Source organism: Saccostrea echinata, unplaced genomic scaffold (genome assembly GCF_033153115.1).
Source record: "Saccostrea echinata isolate AGI-Se365-2 ecotype Australia unplaced genomic scaffold, CSIRO_AGI_Sech_v1 ptg000009l, whole genome shotgun sequence".
NCBI classification, from domain to species: Eukaryota; Metazoa; Mollusca; class Bivalvia; order Ostreida; family Ostreidae; genus Saccostrea; species Saccostrea echinata.
The window spans coordinates 14798249-14821060 of NW_026889758.1; the positions used below are offsets into that span (position 1 = coordinate 14798249).

Consider the following 22812-nt stretch of genomic DNA (forward strand, 5'->3'; position numbering starts at 1 on the left):
AGATTTTAACCACATACATTTTTTTTTAATTAATAGTTAGTGTTTTTCATTTCCATGTCTAATTTTTTATTTTAAAAAAACTATAAGGTCAATGTGTCTCTTATTTACAATATATTATGCATCAATGAGCAATGAATCTTAAGCCTCCGAAATCTTTCATATTATTTTTGAAAAAGACAAAAAAGAGCTTTTATGTAGGTTTTTTTTTCATTGGTAAAATTCTATTTTCAAAATGAGATACTTTCAAGATCCATCAAACAAAATTTTGGTAGACAAAGCCATTGCATTTGTAATTAACATTTTTATAATATTCGCAGGAGTTGGCAGTTGTATCAGTAAAGTGGAGATATATAAAGAACAGATGAAGTTTTATTTTACTCGGGATCGGGGCTTAAAAACCTCTGTCATGTGACCTATATTCAGCAAATCAGATTTCACATGTTAATTTTGAACTCGGTGTTTGGCGCAAAGTTTAGAATACAGGTTACACGCATTTTAAAAAAGAATATTTTTTGGAGGTGAAATGGCTCATAAAAATATATATTACTCTGACAAATACACAGATGAGCAGTATGAGTATAGGTAAGTGGTGCCTTCCTGATTGTAAAACATAAAGATGTGTCTGGACAGGACACGTTCGAATTTCCTCTAACATTATTCATGTCAGTACATAAAGACTTGGGTAAAGATCTTTTAAGGGTCAAAATTATTTTCAAAGCGATTTCAAAATTCTTGGAAATTACTGAACATCTTGTTCAAACAGTCAGTTCTTCTTAGAGTCTATATAACAATACTTGGTGATCTTGTTCGGTTGTACAGTGTTTACGGTATTCTCTTTAGAGAAGTGGACAGGCTTTCGCCTACATCCACTTCTTTTCGCAAGCCTTCATGTTTTGATTCTGGAAAACGTGTAAATTTCGAACCGGTGACGACCTACACTTCAACTGACATTTCGTCTAAAATACGTCTGAATGTACGTAATAGACGTGTTATATTAACAATTTTAACATAAATACATTTTACAGCTAGTGGATTATAAAGGTTAAATAAACAATATACAAAATGATATATACAGAGTTTATATAACTAAATTATTCTACATTGCAAATCGTTTGAAATATTGCAGCTCTTGACATACATGGACATGACTGCGTTTGTTGTCAATTCTGTGATGGAATGAGATTGGATAACAAAAGATAATAAATATTTTTTAATTTTATTCTGATCATTAATATTTTGTTTAACATATGAAAGTGATCATGAATACCAAATAATATGGTTAACATGATGAAACGATCCCTATTGCAGAGTGAAGTGATCCGCAACTGCAGATTAACGGTGGGTTCATAATGTTTTTTTTTTGTTATAAATATACAGGTTTAATAGATATAAGTGTCTTATATATGGTGAAGAAGAACATATAACAAGTAAACATTTTATGAGGTCCAGTAAGTTCCTTACTCATCTTATATATAACAGAAAGCACAACTCTTCTTAAAAAGCACATGTAAAACTGTCAAAACACCGATCGTCGTCTTTAGGGCGCTTTATTTCTGACGCAACAAAGAAGCGAAATCGTGCATGGTAAAGTTCCATTTTTTACTGGAAGTAGTATTTCCCCCTATTCTTCGCGTGTGATATACCGATAACAAATTTTCTTCAACAATTATTTTTTTAAAGAATTATTAAACTAAAAAGTGATCCGGAACTACCGATGATGTGGAACTACCGTAAGCACTGTAGTTAAAATAATTGAACTGTGTCTCGGGACAAGCCCTCACCACAGTTAGAACACGTCCCATATACTTGCAATGAATCAAATCAGAGCGGATCTGCTCTGAAATGATTTTGAAGTAAACAAAAGGAGTTGCACTGAAAATAACTACCATGTTAATCATAACAAACCTTTTTGAGATTGTATTATTCTCTTCAGAGAAGTGGACAGGCTTTCGCCTACATCAAGGTAGATGAAGGGGAAAGCCTGTCGACTTCTCTGTAGAGAATAAGATTGTATATGCCTTTGTACCTAAAAAATAATCCATATAAAGAAGAAAATTCAACTTGTTTTCTCAACATTTTTTCTCCCTTCAAATTTACATGCCATATTGACATTCGGAACTCTCTGGATTGATCATAGTAAATGCACTGACTTTGAGTTATCGCCTGCGTTTATTTTGCTAAATTTCCAGTACACGGGACGAATTCTATCAATAAACCGGGTCCATAGAACAATATCATTTCAACGATAGAATGTTCTATCTAGTTTGGTTGTTGTGCTACAGGGCTGAAATATTGCCTCAACATTAACCCGTTAACTTAAAATTAAATACAAACTAGACCAGTCAGAGTAGTATCTGAAAATTTGGAATGACTTTACTATAACGTTCCCCAGAAAATAGAGTGTCGCCGTAGTCGACTTCAGCAGGTCCAGTACAATCAGTACATTTAGCTACGTAGCTAGAATTACCTACCGTAGGCTCCGTAGCTTTATTTAGATATTTCAGGTAGCTTTTTTTTCAGCTATTTCAATCCAACTTTTCACAGTTTTGCTTTTTATTTACGGTAAGAAAGATAAAAAATCGCAACTAAATGTCTACTAATATTTTTACTAGGGATTATTTAAAAAGCAATCCAAAGCAGAGATAGTTCAAACACTATAGCATATGAACACTTTTAAGCAAAAGATGTATTTCCATTGTTCGAGTAACTGACACCACCTTGTGTGCGGTGATTCATGGATAAGTATGATAACTTTACATTGTGCTGAATAATTACCAGTCAATTATCATGTTAACCAAAACTTTTTTCCTTTGTTATATATTCAAGAAGTAACTGTTTGGTCACAAATTAACTGTTGTATATATTCCCAAAACTTTTAGAACTTTGATTGCAATTGCACAGAAAGACACATCTTCAACATGTTCAAGAGTGATTTTTATGCCCCGCCATGAATATGGCCGGGCATATAGTGTTTGTCATGTCCGTCTTCCGTCCTTCCGTCCTTCTGTCCTTCCGTCTGTCCTTCCGTCACACTTTGCGTTTAGCTCTGTTCAAAGCTCAGTTTCAAAGAAACTATCCAAGATATTTTTATCAAACTTCATATGCTGATAGATTTTGATGAGGGCTATGCAACTGCATCAACATTTTTTGACCTTGACCTTTCCTTTGACCTTGACCTCACTTTTCTTAAATTAGTGTTTAGCTCAGTTTTAAAGATACCATTCAAGATAGTGTAATGAAACTTCATATGTTGATACCTACTGACGTAAGCTATTCAACTGCATCAACATTTTTTGACCTTGACCTTTCTTTTGACCTTGACCTCACTTTTCTTAAATTAGTGTTTAGCTCAGTTTTAAAGATACTATTCAAGAAAGTGTAATCAAACTTCATATGTTGATACCTACTGATGTAAGCTATTCAACTGCATCAACATTTTTTGACCTTGACCTTACTTTTGACCTTGACCTCACTTTTCTTAAATTGGTGTTTAGCTCAGTTTTAAAGATACCATTCAAGATAGTGTAATCAAACTTCATATGTTGATACATACTGATGTATGCTATTCAATTGCATCAACATTTTTTTGACCTTGACCTTTCTTTTGACATTGACCTCACTTTCCTTAAATTAGTGTTAAGCTCAGTTTTAATGAAACCATTCAAGATATTTTTAACAAACTTCATATCCTGATACATACTGATGTAACCTTTTCAACTGCATCAACATTTTTTGACCTTGACCTTTCCTCTGACCTTGACCTCACTTTTCTTAAATTAGTGTCAAACTTCATATGGTGATACATACCGATAAGAGCTATTCAACTGCATCAATATATTTTGACCTTGACCTTTTCTTTGACCTTGACCTCACTTTTCCTAAATTAGTGTTTAGCTCATTTTTAAAGAAACCATTCATAATATTTTCATCAAACTTCATATGCTTATACATACTGATGTAACGTTTTCAACTGCATCAACATTTTTTGACCTTGACCTTTCCTCTGACCTTGACCTCACTTTTCTTAAATTAGTGTCAAACTTCATATGCTGATACATACCGATGAGAGCTATTCAACTGCATCAATGTTTTTTGACCTTTACCTTTCCTTTGACCTTGACCTCACTTTTCTCAATTTGTGTTAAAATGTTGCATTACTAATATACCCTCGGCGGGGCATTCATGTCCTATGGACATATTTCTAGTTTCATGAATTGTTTTCAGATGAGTTCAAAGTTGAATGTTATCACTGCATCAGAGTGCGATTTTCTGCACAACCTGAGAAAAATGCTAATTTAATTAAAAAAAAGAAGTTTGATTTAGTAGCTAAATAAAGCTACTTCAGGTAGGTAAATAAAGCTATGTAGGTAATTCAAGCTATGTAGCTAAATCTAGTGATTGTACCAGACCTGTTCAGTGTATCGCCAACCCCCCCCCCCCCCCCCCCCAACTCCGTCACTACCCTAACTCCGTCACTTTCAGGAAACTCTGCACCGTTTGTAAACGAATGCGATTGTGACATCATTTTTTACACGCTGAAATTCTACAATCAAATGCCAAGAAATTATTACAGTCAAGTTCAAGAATGCGTCAAAAATAAATAACAATTACACGTGATCTATTGTATCTATCATATTTTATGTGAAATCAGTAAGTACTTATTCCTTTATGGGCTATTCCATCGATACCTCCGACATGCGTCAATATGCTCATTTTTACATGTCAGTAATATTTATGAAGGTCTTAACTGAAGGATTAATATGACACACCATATTGAATACTGCTAAAAATATTTTATTTTTTGTCTCAAATTGCCTTAATACGCTACATGTTGGGGATAACATAGCGTGACATTATTACATGTAAAATAAGTTATATTAACATTATTTTTTCTGTTGAAACTTTTCCTAAAAAACAATTTAATACTATTTTAAATCTTTGAAACTGATTTTTTATGTTTACAAGTTTAAGATGAAGGGAGAAAAAACTAAACTGGAAAAATTTTTCTAATTAACACGTTGACATGTTGTAGAGGGCCCTGGTGATAGAGTTAGGGTTCATATAAGCCCAATAACTGAATTTTTTAAAATATTTAATGCGCCAATTTTCATTTCAATGCGACTATGGCGCGTGGCGCAAGCCCTTCCCAATCACTGCATCTACTTACTTTTTATATAATTTCTCACAAGAAATATAAGACATGTCATTTATGGTTGTTAAAATATTGGCTTTGTATTATTCAGTATACTTTTGCATCTTGGACATGTTGGACTCTGATCAGACTAGGAATAAAGACGGTTGATTGACAGATGTTGAATCAAAGCCTTACTGACCAACTCGAACCACAATTTTCAGGTATTTCAGGGAACCCTGACTGTCCTAATCAACAGACATCTTTATTGATGCATTTTAAATTTGTTGTAGACATGTGATGTTACCCAAAGAAATTGCTAAACTGGTTCCCAATAAGCTGATGACAGAAACAGAATGGCGGAGTCTTGGTGTTCAGCAGAGCCAGGGCTGGATCCATTACATGAAACATGAACCAGGTAAACTCGATATATTATAAGGTCTAGCTCTTATGTAAGTCTGCTTGAGGTTTCAGTAGATGTCATAAATAATCTACCTCCTAGACATGTTACTAAGTCTTTTAACCAGGTGAACCAGTTTACAGCTTTTAAACTACTTAAATAAGAATTCATTTAAGATTACTGTCGAAAACCCCTAAGACATCAGTCAATCTCTTCTAATCATTATAAAATGCTTTAGAATTTCATTGAAATTGGTCACTTCAGTATTTGTGGTTTCCTACATTTACACTACAGGTACTTAGGTGCTTCAGAAATATAAGAGAGAATTGTTCTCATCTGATACAACAGTCTAAAAGTCAACCTTCTAAACCATCATTAAACATGTGCCAAAGGATTCTCTAATTATCTGCATATCATTCAGTAATGAATTGGTGACCTTACTTTTTCAGAACCCCACATTCTGATGTTCAGACGACCTTTGAACCCAAACCAGAAGTAGTCTCATCATCATCTTATATTTCATCTCAACAAACCCTGTAAATATTGCATAATTATCATATTGCCTAGAGGATATTTCTAACCCATTATTTAGGGCTTTACATTAACATTTTTTTTCATATTTGTCCAATTGGACAAGTAACTGTTAAATTTACTTGTTGGAACATAATTTTAACTTGTTTGAAAACTTTTCAATAAAGAACTATTTGACAGCTTAAAAAATAAAGTAAATTAAGATAGTCCAGTATATATAATATATTCACCGCATCTGTTTTACTATTTTTGAAATATAGCAATTTAGCAAATTATGAGTCTCTCCTTAAAATATTTTTTTGTTTGATGTACTCCAACCCACATTTTTCATGAAGGTTAGGTAGGTAATTTGACATTGATAATCGTCATTAACATCACAGACTTAGAAATTTATTGATGTTTTCATTACAATGTATCCCTGGAAATATAACATAAAGTATTGGAAAAAAATGATAGAGTAGGGATGATTTGAGGGTCGGTCCAAGTACATCAAACAAATCATTTTTTATTGTTGGCCTGAAATTAAATCTCCTGTCCTACATAAGTAGGTTATGTAAATTAAAAACAGAAAAATAGCAACAAGAAGAAATAGGTTCAGCAGCAAGGGTTAATTTGCCTTTTCCCTCCAACCCATTGTTTAACCTTTGTCTTCTTTTGTTACAAATTTCCTACCCAATAATAAAAATCTGATCTTCGTAAGATTGAAGTTCAAAACCTCCAAAGGAAATTCGGGATTTTTTTATGCTTTGATTCCAGGGGCCGGGGCCATCAAATTTGGGGAAAATAGCGATATTTGGTTGAAATTGGGAAAAATATCTTCATACAAGTAAATAGGAAAAAACAAGCAAACGTCAAATATTAAATCATTTTTCTTTATTATTTTATATAGTATGAAACTGGCTTAAACCAGCTTTAGTGAATATGAAATAATAGCGGCTGTTGAAGTTCAGAAGCTTAAAAATGGTAAAGCCGCAGGGTATGATAACTAGAGTTGGATACCGTTAAGGATGAAACGGTACAATACCATACCGGTATTTTTGAAAGGATACGGTATTTTTAACGATACGGTACTATACCTTGATGAATGAGAATAAGGGTTCATTTCATAACAAATATGCTTTCACCAATCATCAACCTCTCAATGTTATAACCTAAAATGAGCTTATAAACTATGTTATATTTCAACCTTTTAATAAATGAACAACAAAACAAATAAATTGAATCTCAAACAAATTAACTTGAATAGATACATAATCACAAGTATACGCAACTTCCATGGTTGCTAGGACCCATTTTGTTTGGTCGCACTAAACAATGAAACATTAGAAGATGGATAGAAATGCACATCACATTTTTGCGACATTTTGCCTTTTTAATTTACATTTATTATCAGTTTTTATTAATTAAATTAAAACATGATTAACTTTAATGTATTTAAATTCTTTTAATAAAAGAGATATACGTACTGATTTGGCAGTCGAAAGCAAGTGTCGTATAGTCATACTAAGCATCCATTTCGTTAATTAGCCTACCCTTTCAGTGTGCGGAGAATTCTATTTTAGCGAGTTCTAAATCATTTTGAATGTATTAAAATATTTCTAAGATTAAGAAATAGTACCGTTATTAGTACCGGTATTAAATGAAACGGTATTTTATCGGTCTTTTTGAAGTAACTATTCGGTACGGTATTGGTACCGAGTACCGGTATCCAACCCTAATGATAACATTGTAAATGAACATATTTATACAACATTGTCATCTTTTTTACCTTTATGTAAGTTCTTTATAAAAAAAATTTTGATAGTAGGTTTGTTCCAGATGAGTGGTTAATTGGTATTGTTAGACCAATTTTTAAGATAAAGGGTGGCCCAACCCAGCCTGAAAATTACTGTCTTAGGCAAACTGTAGAAACTGACATGATGCACGTTTATTTTTTAAATAATGATCCCAAGTTAAATTTTGAAACATCAATCCCGCTCTAAAAAGTATGCATGCAAACATCTGTAGTATTCCGAATAACTTCTCGGAACTCCTAGGATGGCTCGTATATCGCACATAGAGAACATAAACACCCTTTTGTCATTTTTGAAGTTTTTTTTTATTTTAATAATTTACAACTTACTATTTTCATATTGGGAATTTTTAGATATAATTTTGGGAAAACATGCACTTTTCAGCATTGGGAATGGGGTTGGATTTTGGCCCTGGAGAGACCCTAAAAAAATCCCTGAAATTTCAATCTCGATCGTGTTTGAAGACCACGGCCCTAATTTATTAGATGAGAATCAAAAATTAACTATAATTTATGCATTGCAAAAGTTGACAATTGGTTTTAGTTTTTTTAATTTTCAACTTAAAAAAATCACAGAAAATTAACTAGTCCAATCGGACAAGTGACCAGCAGTACTCACTTGTCCGTGAAAAGTTTTCACTGGTTTTGAACAAGCGAACAAATGTTAATGTAAAGCCCTGAATTATTATCTGCATGTCATATTCATTCAATGCAAGGTATTAAATATTTTTCTGATGAATTTAATATCAAGACATATTGTAAATGTTTTGCAGTGGTATCTGTAAAGAATGGAGGCATTCAAGGCAAGGAGAATCCCCCGCTCTGAGAAAAAACATTTTCTCAATTCTAAAAGTTCACAAAAAGTGTTTTATTGTAAAAAATATCTTTTACCCATTTGCTTCCTTTATTTTATTGAATGAATTATTAAGAAATAATTTATTTTTCACTCATGATTATAAGGTATGTGAAAAGGGGGGAATGAAATATATGGAGATAACGAACAGTGTTCAAGCTCAAAAGTCCATTAAACAATACAAAATAGGAGCAGAGCAAACACGGACCTCCAAAACATCAGAGGTGGGATCAGGTGCCATGGAGGAGTGAGCATTCCCTGCCGACCGGTCACACCCGCCGTGTGCTCCTTGTCATGATTGGGAAATAACGGAAAAATCTGTCAACAATTTAGTGTGTAAATAATGGCCTAACAACTAGTATGAAAAACGTCAGTCAGCATTTGATTCACTGATAAATTGTATTTGCTGACAAGGTCATTGTATCGACCATAGAACTTATGAAATGATGACTTTAAACAAGACTGCTGATATTCTTGTTTCATCAACTTGTTTGTCAATAATTTACCTCATTTTAGAAATTGTACATACGTAAAGCATGCTTTAAAAAGGGGGAAAAAGGAGAAAAAGGCTTCACACATGATTCGAACTTTCTCCTAAGCTCAGAGAATGTGTGAGAATGAATGTGTTAACCACTATGCTATGAAGTCTTCTTGTCTTAGATGTGTCCACAGTGATTTAAATAAACGAGTTTGTTGAAACATAATTTTTTCAGAAAAGTTCGATTTTCATATAGAATGGGTCCAGACTTCATTTTTTTGAAAGATGAAATAGATTTTACTTTTACTTTTCCGTCATTTAAACGTCGTTGAATAATGGAGACTTGACCCATTCATATTCAAAAATCATTTTTTATGGCTCAAATAAACCCATTTCCCACTAAATATGTTTAACTGTCAATTAAAAAAAAACAATATTACATTTTCAACAGTGAAATACTGTAATTTATTTATCGAATGAAAGTGATATTCTGACACAGTGTGAAAGGATATCAAAATGGTATTCTCACAGTGTGAGAATATCAGAAATGCGGCAAAACTTACGAATTTCCTTCCCTTCACAAAGACAGTTTTTAAAAAAAAATCCCTGGCCTGTTATTAGATAGAGTTAATGAGCCATCCTGACAGAGACTAATAGTTATACTGCCAAAGTTTTTCCAAATATGTCCTTAAAAATCCATGTTTACAATGTTTTTCAATCTCGCAATGGCTTAGCTATGACATCTAAACCGCTCAACTATGATGTCACAGCCTATGACACTGTGTTACAAAACGACAGAGGCAAAGGGAAAATCTAAGAAAATGTAATAAACAGAAAATTCAACGTTTTGTAGATGAATATGGAATTTATTTCACTCGTTTGACAGGACTTTTTTGATATTTTCACTCATGCTTCGCACTTGTGAAAATATAAAAAAAAATCCTGTCCCACTCGTGAAATAAATTCCCATTTTCATCTACAAAACATTGAATATCCTCTATTTATCAGTAAGCCATCCAATGAAATAAATGAATCAAATGTGTTGAAGATGACATTACCAAAAACATAATTTTAGAAAAATGAAACTTTTCCGTGAACTTTAAAAATTGAGAAACACATTATCTGAGAGCAGGGAATTGTCCTCACCTTGTACGCCCCCTTTCTTTATGAAGAACCTGAACATTACAGTATTTTTTTATTTGACTAAAACTTAAGATAGCATGATTATCTGCATGTTTAAAGAACAATGCTATACCTGTGCACCAGGCATAAGTTAATCTCACTGTTGTGCTGTCTTGGAGGGTTTGTGGACTTAATTGAAGCTGAAGCAGTATGCACTGTGCTTGCAAAAACTGTAATGGACATGTATACTTTATGTAGTAATGGTCATAAAAAACTTATTCTTCTTGGTTTTCTTTAAAAGCATGAGAAGTAGAGATGTTTACTAATATTGTTACAATACAATATGTATAAAGCAATATACAACACAATATGTATAAAGCAATATACAACACAGTATGTATAAAGCAATATACGTGTACAACACAATATGTATAAAGCAATATACAACACAATATGTATAAAGCAATATACAGTTGAACTTGAGTATCTCGAACATGGTGTGTTTACTAATACTGTTACAACACAATATGTATTATTAGTTATCCAGGTCCAATCAAGGGTGTACAGGAATTTACCCCGGGTTTTATTCCATACACCCTGAGGCCGAAGGGTGTATGGAATACAACCCGGGGTAAATCCCGTACACCCTTGATTGGACCTGGATAACGAATTTATTTCCTATGTACTCAAATAAATTCTTTTTAAAACAAGCTGTTGATAAGATTCACTACGTCCAACAATGCATCATGATGTCATGTTATTTGGTTTTTATCATAGAGAAACTGTGCATTATGACGTTACTTTTTTTACCCCCGGCTCAAGTCGGGTGTTCGGAAATTTACCCCCGACTTTGTAACCAATCAAAGCTCGTGTTACAAGCTACATAGGAAATAAAAAGCAATATACAGTTGAACTTCGGTATCTTGAAGTCAGATATCTCGAATATCATGGATACGTCGAAGTGAATGGGAAGTCCTTACCACTTATTTCTTATGTATTTTACCCTTGATATCTCGAACCCTCAGATATCTCAAAGTTTTTTATTGGTCCCATTGAGTTAGAGATAATGAGGTTTGATTGTATATCTTTTTCTGGAATTTACAATTTACAGCAGAGAAGTGAACTAAGAACAAAACATGTTAAAAAAAAAAAAATTGTAAAATATTTGTGTGCTATCTTTAGTAAGCGAGTGTTTCTGATAATCCCAATAAACCAGTGATCTATTGTGCCATTAGATAGATCAGGATTGTTTATGTCTTGTCCATTCTTAAAATACTGGTTTACAAAAATGGTAGATACATGTGAAAGAAAAATAAGGCTGACAGTGTGTAAAAAGATTTTATTAAAAGAATATTTATCTGCAAGGATCACTAGTAATATGGAAGAATTACTCATATCATAAGATCAGGATGTACTTAATCAGGGCTTTCAAATAATCTTTTTTTTTTCATTCCTGGGAATTTTCAGTCGAGAGGAATCGGTAAAGTAAATATACTGTAGATTGTTAATTACATCAATGTAGAAACACCACTCGTTAAAAAAAATATAAATAGAGATTGTGTCTTATGAAAAGAATTAAGATTCTGATGTGGTAGGCTATGGATTTATCAAAATCACTTGGTTAGCAAAGTTGCTTTAAGGATTGCATAACAACATTCTTGCTTTGGATGCAGCATCTATATTGTTTTATGTTGCAGTTTGCATGAGCAGGTTAGAGGTTTCTAAGGGGAATTACTCTTAACTCTACACCATACCAAAGCAGCTAGGGATTCAAATTCTTAATCTTCATGTACAGTGAAGACTGAAGATGTTGTTTTTCTAGATAACTAAAATTTATATTGATTAAATTTAAATTTCATCATATATTAAGATTTGAGTTATTTATATCTGAATTTTTGAGGTGAGATATATTATTTTTATTTGTAGATTTTCTATAAAGTTTATTATAAATGAGTTCTTTTCGTTGTTTTAGAACCTCATATATTACTTTTCCGAAGACCGCTTCCAAACCAAAGTCACCAAGCAAATGAACACCCCAACCATCAAACTCACGGACACCACAATCAACAGATACATGGACACCACCACCCAACTCATGCACACCACAACCAAGAAACACATGGACACCACCATCAGAAACATGGACACCACAATCAACAAACACATGGACACCACCACCAACCAACAAATGGATAAAGACAATGCTATGCAATATTTAGTAGTGAGTACACAGGTTCTGGAAGACAATTGTTATGGAGAATCCACAATTACAGGAGACATTTGGAAAGAAATTCACTGTTGTTTTTATTGCAAGCTGTATGTAGGATAAGATGTCAAATTTGGAAATGACTTGTTTAATCCCATTTGTTTGTCTGTTACTTCATCATTTTCTATCTTTTTTACTCCATATGTATATGGTATGCATAAAATGATTGGAGGATGTTGATTCCTGTGTGTTGATTATACTGTGCATGTCGTAATGAGCGGAAATTCTTGCACATTTATATATTTTATTTGTACGACTTGATGCACAGAACATACTGTATTTCATGAAGTAAATTTAAAATGAAGTGTAAAAGTTGATGAAGTCATATACTTGTATGATTGTTACAAATGAATAATACAGCACATGGAGCCTTTTGGAAACATTTGATTGAAGCAAGAAACCAACAGATGTGAAAATTCTGTTTGCTGAATTCCAGACATATAAATCTGATGTTTATTATTTACATAGGTTAATTAATGTGCATTGCATCAGAGAAACCAGTGATATTTTATTTTGCTTTTGTACAGATTTGTTTTTCTGTGTAACTGATGTGAATGCTAGCATGAATGTTTTGTAAAAGCTCTATTTTTGATATGACTGTTTATGAACTGTTATGATTCAATCATTTGTCTTTAAAGCAAATCATTGTGCAATATTTGTGATCTGGAGTCTGAATTATGCGGTGGTCCTGAAAACATTACAGTATTGGCCAAATTGTATGATCAGTGCTTTCAGTGTGTTCATCAGTAAGAAACAAAAATTTATGTTAAAATTAATTTCCACAACTTATGATAATGTATTGCATACCATGTTTATTACGTAACAGTTTCTACTTGATATTTGGTGTCAAAATTTCCAGTATTATTTATGCAGTTGTAAAATTTGGGCTGTATTTGTCAAAATTCAGGTTTATAAATTCAGATAAAATAAATTTTGTTTTGTGTTAGTACACTGCTATTCTTTAATTACATCCCCTTAGATTAACCAGCTGGTCCATCTGCCTGTCAAAACTTTAATGTGATAACTTTAGTAAAAGGATTGAAATATTTAGGTCAAAACATGCTGTGTGTATACATAAATTGACATATTTAGCACAATCACTGGGCATGGAGTGGTTGTATAATTATGACTAGTCACTACCCACATCCGTGTCGTGTATTTAATTTATTAATCATTTATTAATGTTATTCATGAATTAGCCCATTGTTGTCTGAGCCAATATGAAGACAACTGACATTTGATTCACTGACGAAAGACAGGGGGCCCTTTATAACTTGTTTTTTTATACCCCCGCTCCATAGGAGAGGGGGGTATACTGTTTTACCCTTGTGTGTCTGTCTGTCCGTCCGTCTGTGTGTGTTCATAACAAATTTTGGTTGCAGTTTTCTCAGCAAGTACTCATTGCAGATGCTTGAAATTTTAGCACACTCTTTGTTTATGCATGTCATATGGTGGTATTCATTTTTATACGAATCTGATGTCAACTTCCTGTTTATCCGTGCATCTGTCTGTACCATACATAACACAAATTTTGGTCACAGTTTTCTCAGCACCTACTCATCACAGACACTTTGAATTTTAGCACCCTCTTTTTTTAGGCATGCCATATGTTGGGATTCATTTTCGTACAATCCGATGTCAACTTCCTGATTATCACTGTGTCTGTCCTTAACTGATCTTGTGTATTCACATCAGAGCAGGGGTATTATTAGAGAGCATCGGCTCACAGACTTCTTGTTTTAGCTCTTCTGAGTGAAAGGCTCTAAGAGCTAATGCTATGGCCATTTGTGCATAAACTTTTTAGAATATGGGCCATAACTCAAGAACCTCTTGGCCAATTATTGTCAAATTTGTCGCAGGGTATCCTTGGCCCAAGGGCTCCCATTTGTACTAAAACTAGGGTTGTGACCCTTAAACAAGGGGTGATAATCAGGTAAATAAAACCAGAAGTACTGGTTGCTAAAAAATCATCTCAAGAACCACTTTGCAGGTTATCACCAAACTTCATAAAAGGATGAGGATATGTTGTAGATTAAAAATTGTTCAAGACATCACCCTTGGGCAAAGGGCGTGGTCTCAAGGTCACTTCGAAGTTGACCAAAAATTACATTTTATTAAAACATTGATATTTTACTTACTATAAACACTAGGATCATTAAATCTTGTCAGTTGATGCATCTTAGGATGTCATATCGTTGACTCAAAAGTAGGTCACTGTGACCTGCTTTTTAATTTTGCAGGGATTTGTTTTCAAATTGATTTTGAGGCATATTTTGGACACTTTATAAGGCCTATGAACATCAAACTTTGTCGGTTAATGCATCTTGGGTCCTCGGAGAATGTCAACTAAAAAGTATGTCACCGTGACCTACTTTTGAAATTTTACTATATTTAAATATCTCAGGAACTTACTGGCTTAGAATCATCTAACTTTGTCAGTTGATGTGTCTTTGGAGAACTTCAACCAAAACGTAGGTCACCGTGACCAACTTTTGAAATTTTGGGGCTATATTTAAATATCTCTGGTACTAATTGGCTTAGAATCATCAAATTTTGTCAATTGATGCATCTTAGGTCCTCGAAGAATGTCAACCAAAAAGTAGGTCACTGTGACCTATTTTTGAAATTTTATGGCTATATTTAAATATTTCAGTTCCTTATTGGCTTAGAATCATTAAACTTTGTCAGTTGATGCATCTTGGGTCCTCGGAGAATGTCAACCAAAAGTAGGTCACCGTAACTCCTTTTGAAATTTTATGGCTATATTTAATTATCTCAGGTACTTATTGATTTAGAATCATCAAACTTTGTCAGTTCGTGCATCTTGGGTCTTCGGAAAGTAAGTCACTGTGACCTACTTTTGAAATTTTAAGCCTATATTTAAATATCTTGGGTACCGGTACTAATTGGATTAAAAAAGTCAAATTTTGTCAATTGATGCATCTTGGGTTCTCGTCACCATGACCTACTTTTGAAATTTTATGGCTGTATATCTCAGGTACTAATAGGATAAGAATCACCAAGCTTTGTCAATCGATACATCTCAGGTCTTCGTCAATTAAAAAGTAGGTCTCTGCAACCTACTTTTGAAATTTTATGGCTATATTTAAATATCTCATGTCTAAATTGGCTAAGATTCATCAAACTTTGTCAGTTGATGCATTTTGAATCTTCATAGAACATCAACTTAAAAGTAGGTCACTGTGACCTACTTTTGAAATTTTACAATTCTACAAAGATACCTAGTTTTATATATTGTTTAATTTTGACAAATGGCATTCCATGGTTACTGAAAACATAAATTTCTTTGAAATTCTTTTAAAATGCCTCCTAGTTTCAGTACATTTTCAATAAGACATACATAAGTAAACTTAACTTTGACATATAATTCTATTTATGGGTTTTTGACAAACTTTGTTGACTTGATCACTAAAAATAGAATTTTCTGTGAAATTCTTTCAAATTTGATTAATTAGACTTAGTACATAAGTAGTCTGTAGTAAGATACTTCTTTATTTTAAGTGGGGATATCTATTATATCAATAATTCATATTTGAATATTTGTTATAAGTACGTGTATTGGAATATTAGGTAAAATACAGTTGAACTGTGGTATCTTGAACACTGTTTTACCCTCGATATCTTGAATCCTTCGATATCTCGACCCTTTTTCTCGGTTCCATTGAGTTCGAGATAACAAGGTTTGACTGTACATACATGTAATGTGCTGACATACTTTGAATGTTAATCTTCCTACCCTATTCTCTTGACAGGTTTTCCTCAGTATTTGGAAGTAAATTGTGTATAGCTTTTTGCAGTGTACAATAAAGAATTCTTCATTTTATATTTAACAATGTTTGAAACAATGTATTGATTCTTAATTAGTGTATTCAACTGAAATGTAAATTAAAAATATTTTGAAGCTACAAATGAACTGATCATATCTTACTAAGACAAGATTGTTGTATTCTATTTAGATTTAAATATTTAACAATTATCTAGTACCTAATAAGAGTTTGTAAGACAATATAATCTTTGATACAATGTTTTGAAAACAAACAACCCTGTAGACAGTTTTTTTTTAGCTAATTTCCCAATAATGATTTTTAAAACTACATGTATACGTAAGACCAGGGATAATCAAGTAATTTATGTTTTATGAAATTGAGCCTGGTACATCACTGCTGACTGATTAGATTAAACATGTAATTCAGTGATCAATGAAATTTATTGTGATTTATTGGTACACTCTTCACATCCATTATATTGTTTAACAAAGATTTAATTTTGTTGTTCCTAATTCAAATCTATCCATTTGTATTACAAGATTTGTACCATCAAATTGAAAATCTTGGAAAAATCTCTAGAAACAATTTTGAGTATTAAACAACTCACTGAATATCCATTTCCTTTCCCCTTAAAGTATCCCTAAACATTTGATTCGTACAAATTAATTAAATTTTCTGAAATGCACAACTCAAAATGAAGTAATAAATTTAGTAGATCTCCATTCAGAAAGTACTGAAAAAAAGTTGACAGATTATATATAAAAGTGAGGTAAATCTGGCACTGTGCCAATTAAATCCTTGATAGTTATATCTTGTATGTTGAAAGAAACCTGCATGATTATTAGAATCTTAAATTCATATTTAAGGAATAACTGTCTTATTTTTTGGATTCATGATGTGATCAATCGAGTGGCTTGCGTGATAATTTGCATAAACGCCAAAGGCGTTTATGCATAAAATTATCACGCAAGCCAATCGGTTGATCATCATCATGAATCCAAAAAATCTGACAGTTATTCCTTATATTTACATGCTCCTGATTCTGCAAATTCCCATGCTAATAGCCCCGCTTCTGTCTCTATTTGTCATGCCCTGCACGTGATTTTTTTTAACCGTGCCTATCGATGAACCAGTAGATTTATATAGAAATAAAGTATTTTTACAATTTGTAATTTTATCTTGGACAAAGACATTGGAAATGTAAATATTAAGATATCAACTCATCGAATGAATATTCTTTGACTTTCCTAATTATAAGTACACACCATTACTGTAGAGTTGTAATAAGTCTTGTCAGAGACTTGTGGTTTAAGAAAAAGAAAATATCTGCAGAGAATATTGCTGTAATCTATTGAGTTCTAACTTAAAGCTAAGTTTTTCAGAATTTAGATTGATGTACAAATATTATTAATTGGGTAGGGTTTGACCGAAAGAACCAGAACCGTAACCCAAGCTGTGCTGTAAACAGCTCTATCAGGTGATCTAGTGGGTGATCAGGGGGGCCTGGTTCAAATCTTTGTCTGGTCCTTTACTTTTCTCCCCTTATATTGAATACTAACACTTGAACGTTTTACCCATACTATTTTTGAAGGTGATAAATTAGTTTACAAGATTGTGTAGAGAACATCCGTGCATATATTTATGCAAATATATTTAGGTAAATGTGCTAACAATAATTCTACATTTTTGTGAATATTGAAAGGTAATGAGCATAATATTTACTCAAGTAAATAAAGTCAGAAGGTATTCCAGTTTTATATCAAGTGACTTGATTAGAAATTTAAATTGCACATTTAAAATCCATTTAATTTTAAATGTGTGTACAGTTTAAAGTGTGTTCTTCAACCCTTTAAAATTTACTTGTACTACATAATTGATCTTATGTAGTAATATGAAGACAAATTAATTAATTTTCTTTGTCACCCAAGGTTGATATAAATCCTGGAGTTTTAAATGTACTACAGATAGCAATTTTGTGCCATTAAATTTAAGCATAAACAGATATGAATGATTTCACATTCCTTTCTCGGCAATAAAACACCTGAAGTGCATGTAATCAATAATGGTACTCTCACACAGTTTACGTATTCTGCTACACATATAATGGAGCCATTGAAAGATGTTTAAACATTCATGGATGACTGCATGAGGGAGGTGTACTGCATGCAAATGTGTAGAAATTGTTGTTACCATAGTGAAAAAAAAATGATGACAATTAGGAAAAGACAGCTTTTTGTGGACTTTTCACTTGTTAGATCAATAAAAACAAGAACTTTTGATTGGTGCTGATTTTTAACTGTTCAAACAAAGCTAGGTAGATATGTTTGGATATATTGACTTTGTCTGTTTAAACTCTGCTTATATATAGGGGAATGTTAATTATTCAGATTGCTAGAGCATGGAGTTGTATGCGTTTACCTTTCCATAAGTGATCTAGGGTATGTAAAAACTGAAAATTAATGTATAATACTAATGACATAATTTAAAAAATCTAAATAGCAAATAATCAAATTTTTTACATTGGTCCAATATGAAATGATAAGAAATAGCCGAATGTTGTGATTCTTATGTCGTCGTCCCTTCTTGACTGTCAGGTACAAAATAAATTTTAGGAATTTTGAAAAAAAGGTACCTTTTGGTTTGTCCAATGAAAGATGGAAATATCACTGTCACTTATATAGTGTCGTGCAGAAGTAAACAAGTGTAACCAATGAGGGAGAAAGACCAGGATTCAAACCCATGATGCCCTCTGAAGCTCTACTTATAACTGAGCTATCTGGCCACCTGTGATTGAAACTGCCTGACTGCCGCATTTGTCCCTCCTTGAAGGTCTTCACCCCCAGACACCAACCCATAAGACGTACTCTTCCCTGGCTGGTCCTTCACCAGGGCATGGTCACATTTATGTAAATGGCAAGGGAGAAAATTGTGATGGTTCATACCAGGATTTGAACCCGGACCTTTTGAATCACTAGTCAGGGAGATGTGCTCTTCCGAGCTATCTGGCCACTTGCGATTGAATTTGCCTGATGGCCACACAAGAAAAACAATGATCAAAGCAATGGTGTAGGAGTCTATACTCCAGTATTTAAAAAGTGGAAAGTGAGATTATATATTGTTCATCTAATTCAAAAATAGTTTCTACTTCAGCTTTAATCATAATGATTATTTCCAGTCTGTATCTGCCTTGCTGCTGAGAAACATGGAGGCCTTTATTTTGAATTGTGACTTCTCATGCATAAATGATGAGGTGGCAAATAACTCTGGAGAGGAGATCAACATGTTCAATACAGAGTTATCTTCCCTTGATTGTGATGGGACTCTGAGTATAGTTGAAGCGTTCCAGAGAAGAGTGTGTGTCACTGGTTTCCCAGCTATACGGACACCAGGGTTTGACCTGGCTGATCGCATCCTTAAGATCTTACTTAATGCATCAAGGTTTGATTCTGTGTAATTATATATAGTGAAAATTACAACATAATTCACTATTACTAACATTTAATAATTTTGTATTAATTAATTAAAAAAGGTTTTTATTTCAGTGAGAAAATAAAAGAAAATTTGTTGTCCTCAGAGACTCTGGAGGACAAACTCCTGGACTTTTATGTGGGTCTGTTAAAATCAGGACCAGGGAGCAGTCATTCTGAATTTCTCAAAACAATTACAAAAAACATAGAGTTCAAGGTAAAAATGTCTAGTTTTCAGTAATCTTGAATTAATGATATATTCTGTTAATGACAAATATTTTTATTATTATTACATGTATTATAATAATTATTTTGAAATTGCTAAATTTAATTTTTAAATAAAAAAGCAAAAACAAATATCATTTTTGAAAAAATTAGTGCTGTAAACTAACTTTTCTTTGCATGTGAGAAATATTCATGAGTTTTGTGACCTTCTAAAGCTCTAATATTTCTTGCCATGAACCAAATTTGCCATGTATTTATGTTAAGAGTTTTTCCACAGTAGTGAAAATTAGTAAGTTTCGGATTGGTTTCAAACTGACAGATCTCAAGTAAAAGATTCAATAATAATTGGTTTATAATAATGAAGAAATTATGGAATTAATACCTGGTTACTGATTTTAACTGGCAAATAAATGTTGAAATGTTTTAAATTTGGCATGTATATTTGGCAGAAACTTTTAACAAGTTGTAGTAGATTTGATTTAGCAATTTTTTGAATGCATTAGATATAAATATGTATTCTGCATTTAGCGATGCCGTTTTTTTTTGCACCCCTAAATGTAATATGTTAAGAGTAATTATAAGGATAGAAAAATCTAATGTAATCTCACTCTTTTTGAACAGGATTTGTATGGAGATAAACTAAAGAAGGTTGTCGAAGGATTTAAAGCCATTTTTTATGTGAACGAGGCAGATGTATCAATCTATAGTAACACAGTCCAACGGTTGTACCCAGAACAACTTGCTAACATGGTCATCAGGTACTTTGGTGTAGTGTTAACGTGTTAAGTTTTTTTTTTCTGCATAATACAATTTTTGTGAAAATGTTGAAAAATACTGATATTTTTAAATTGCGCAGTTCTATTTTTTGGTAATTCTCTCGGTAGTTTATGAAAAATATCTATGCAATCTCTATAGTAAACAACTGGTGACGATTTATGCGATTTTCTTTTTTGCAATCTAAAAATGCTCACAAAAAAAATGAAAATTGGATTATCGCAAAAAATGCCAGTTAAACGATATATTTGAATGTCTGTACTCAGACCAGCTTGTTACACTGTCATCAGGTACTTGGTGTAGTACAAATGTAATATAATAATACAAGTCCAACAGATGTACGAAGACCAGCAAACTTACATGGATATCAGGTACATGTACTTAACATGATCAACAGTATTTACTTAGACTCATTAAAATGGTCCTTTAGGCATTATATATACTTAAGTTAAATAGTAACACTTGTACCAAAAACATTAGCTGACATGGTCATCTGATACTTCTATAGGTATACCAGTGGTATATAGTATATGCCCAACACATGTTTTTGTGAAATTGTCAGAAAGTTATTGAAATTACTTGCCCATAGCCCTGTACAATGCAGCATAGTATTTGTGTCAATGAGTTCTAAAATATAAACCACAATCAACTGTTCCATTTTCTGTTTGATTTTATCTTTGCTTTTATGTGTACAGAGCATACGCATGAAGAGAATAAATGCATATAAACTAAAAATTGAACACTGGTCTCTATAAACATTATATTATGACATGTCCTGCATGCATATAACACGCAAAGAAATAAACTTAGAAAAAACTTCTTTGAACTTAAAGTACTGTATGAGCTAAATATTCTTTTACATGGGGGTTCGAAATTTTTGTATCAAATGAATTACAACATTACAAATTGTGTACAAGAATATATCAGATCAACAAAATGTTTTTAAATGCGTGTCTACGAGAAAACCATGCAAAATCCAAATTTTATTATGAAAGGCATTGTGATCATTTTGACTGATTTTATTGTTTCTGATTAGCATCATGTGTCCTCTAATAAATCCCAGTATCAAAACTGTCAGGTACCTTTGGGGATCCCTATTATAGCCCTACATTCTATTTTTAGCACATTTTATGAAAATATTTTGAAAAACACCCATAGATTAAGAGAAAAAAATTGCAGGAAAAAATGCACTTTTATTCAAATGTTACATATTAAATAAATTTAAAGGAAGTGCTCTAACTAGAAATATTGTATTTAATTTCATTTATCAACACTGATTCTGTAAAAGTGGGGTCTAAAATTAGATTAAATCAATGTGTTTAAAATACCACTATCTTTAGAATGCTGTAAAAACCCAAGAAACGCTTAAAACATTATAAATATCAGTTTAATTGCAAAAATCCTTCAAAATCAATATATAGTTAAAAGGAATTTGGTTGCAAATGGCATTATGCTAATTTAAAAATAGATTGAAGTTGGCTGAAACTATTAGAAAAATTATCTCCCTTAGTGGAACTCTCCTTATTTAAAGGAATTAAAAGTGTGATGTCTTAATGGCAGACGAAAAGATGAAGTGTTGATTTGAGGACAATATTATGATAAAAGATCTCTAGCTTTGTTGAAAGATTGTAAAATAGATTCAGTTGAATATACAAGGTATTTTAAATGCAGCACATAAAACATTTCTGTCCGTGAAACGCTTCTTATCGTTAACCATCTTGAACCATACAGCTGTTATGGGACTTGGACAGTCTAATTTCTGTAAACATACCTACATGTACATGTATGTGTCAAACACAGAAATATACTTGGTCTACACTGGAAAAGGAAAAAAGAACATGTTGTCACCCATACCTGATAGGGGAGACGCTATTATGCAAACCCGTTAACCGAGAGGGTCAAGCTGAATGAGGTTTTGCCTGTTGGAACTGGTAAGAACATTATGCAGTTTAAAAACTTAAGAAATTTTGCTAAACCATTGAAAT

At 32.6% G+C, this 22812-nt stretch overlaps 2 protein-coding genes across 2 annotated transcripts in view; both read left to right on the forward strand.

The window, feature by feature from the left end:
• The first annotated feature begins 427 nt into the window (after positions 1-427).
• LOC133181838 (cyclin-dependent kinases regulatory subunit 1-like) lies at positions 428-13504 on the forward strand. The gene is made up of 4 exons (XM_061316464.1): positions 428-582; positions 5425-5549; positions 5981-6067; positions 12280-13504. The coding sequence occupies exons 1-3, from the start codon at positions 524-526 to the stop codon at positions 6028-6030; spliced, it is 234 nt and encodes a 77-aa protein (XP_061172448.1). The 5' UTR covers positions 428-523; the 3' UTR covers positions 6031-6067; positions 12280-13504.
• A 6059-nt stretch (positions 13505-19563) lies between these two features.
• LOC133181846 (uncharacterized) overlaps positions 19564-22812 on the forward strand; it is a 37833-nt gene continuing 34584 nt past the window's right edge. The window contains exons 1-3 of the mRNA XM_061316471.1: positions 19564-19799; positions 19904-20045; positions 20675-20811. Coding sequence (XP_061172455.1) covers positions 19564-19799; positions 19904-20045; positions 20675-20811 — 515 coding nt within the window. The remainder of the gene's footprint in view (positions 19800-19903; positions 20046-20674; positions 20812-22812) is intronic.

Coding starts and splice junctions, on each gene's coding strand:
- LOC133181838 (XM_061316464.1), top strand. CDS start 524: ATGGCTCATAAAAATATATATTACTCTGACAAATACACAGATGAGCAG. Junction 583..5,424: donor GATGAGCAGTATGAGTATAG/GTAAGTGGTGCC, acceptor AATTTGTTGTAG/ACATGTGATGTTACCCAAAG. Junction 5,550..5,980: donor TTACATGAAACATGAACCAG/GTAAACTCGATA, acceptor TTACTTTTTCAG/AACCCCACATTCTGATGTTC.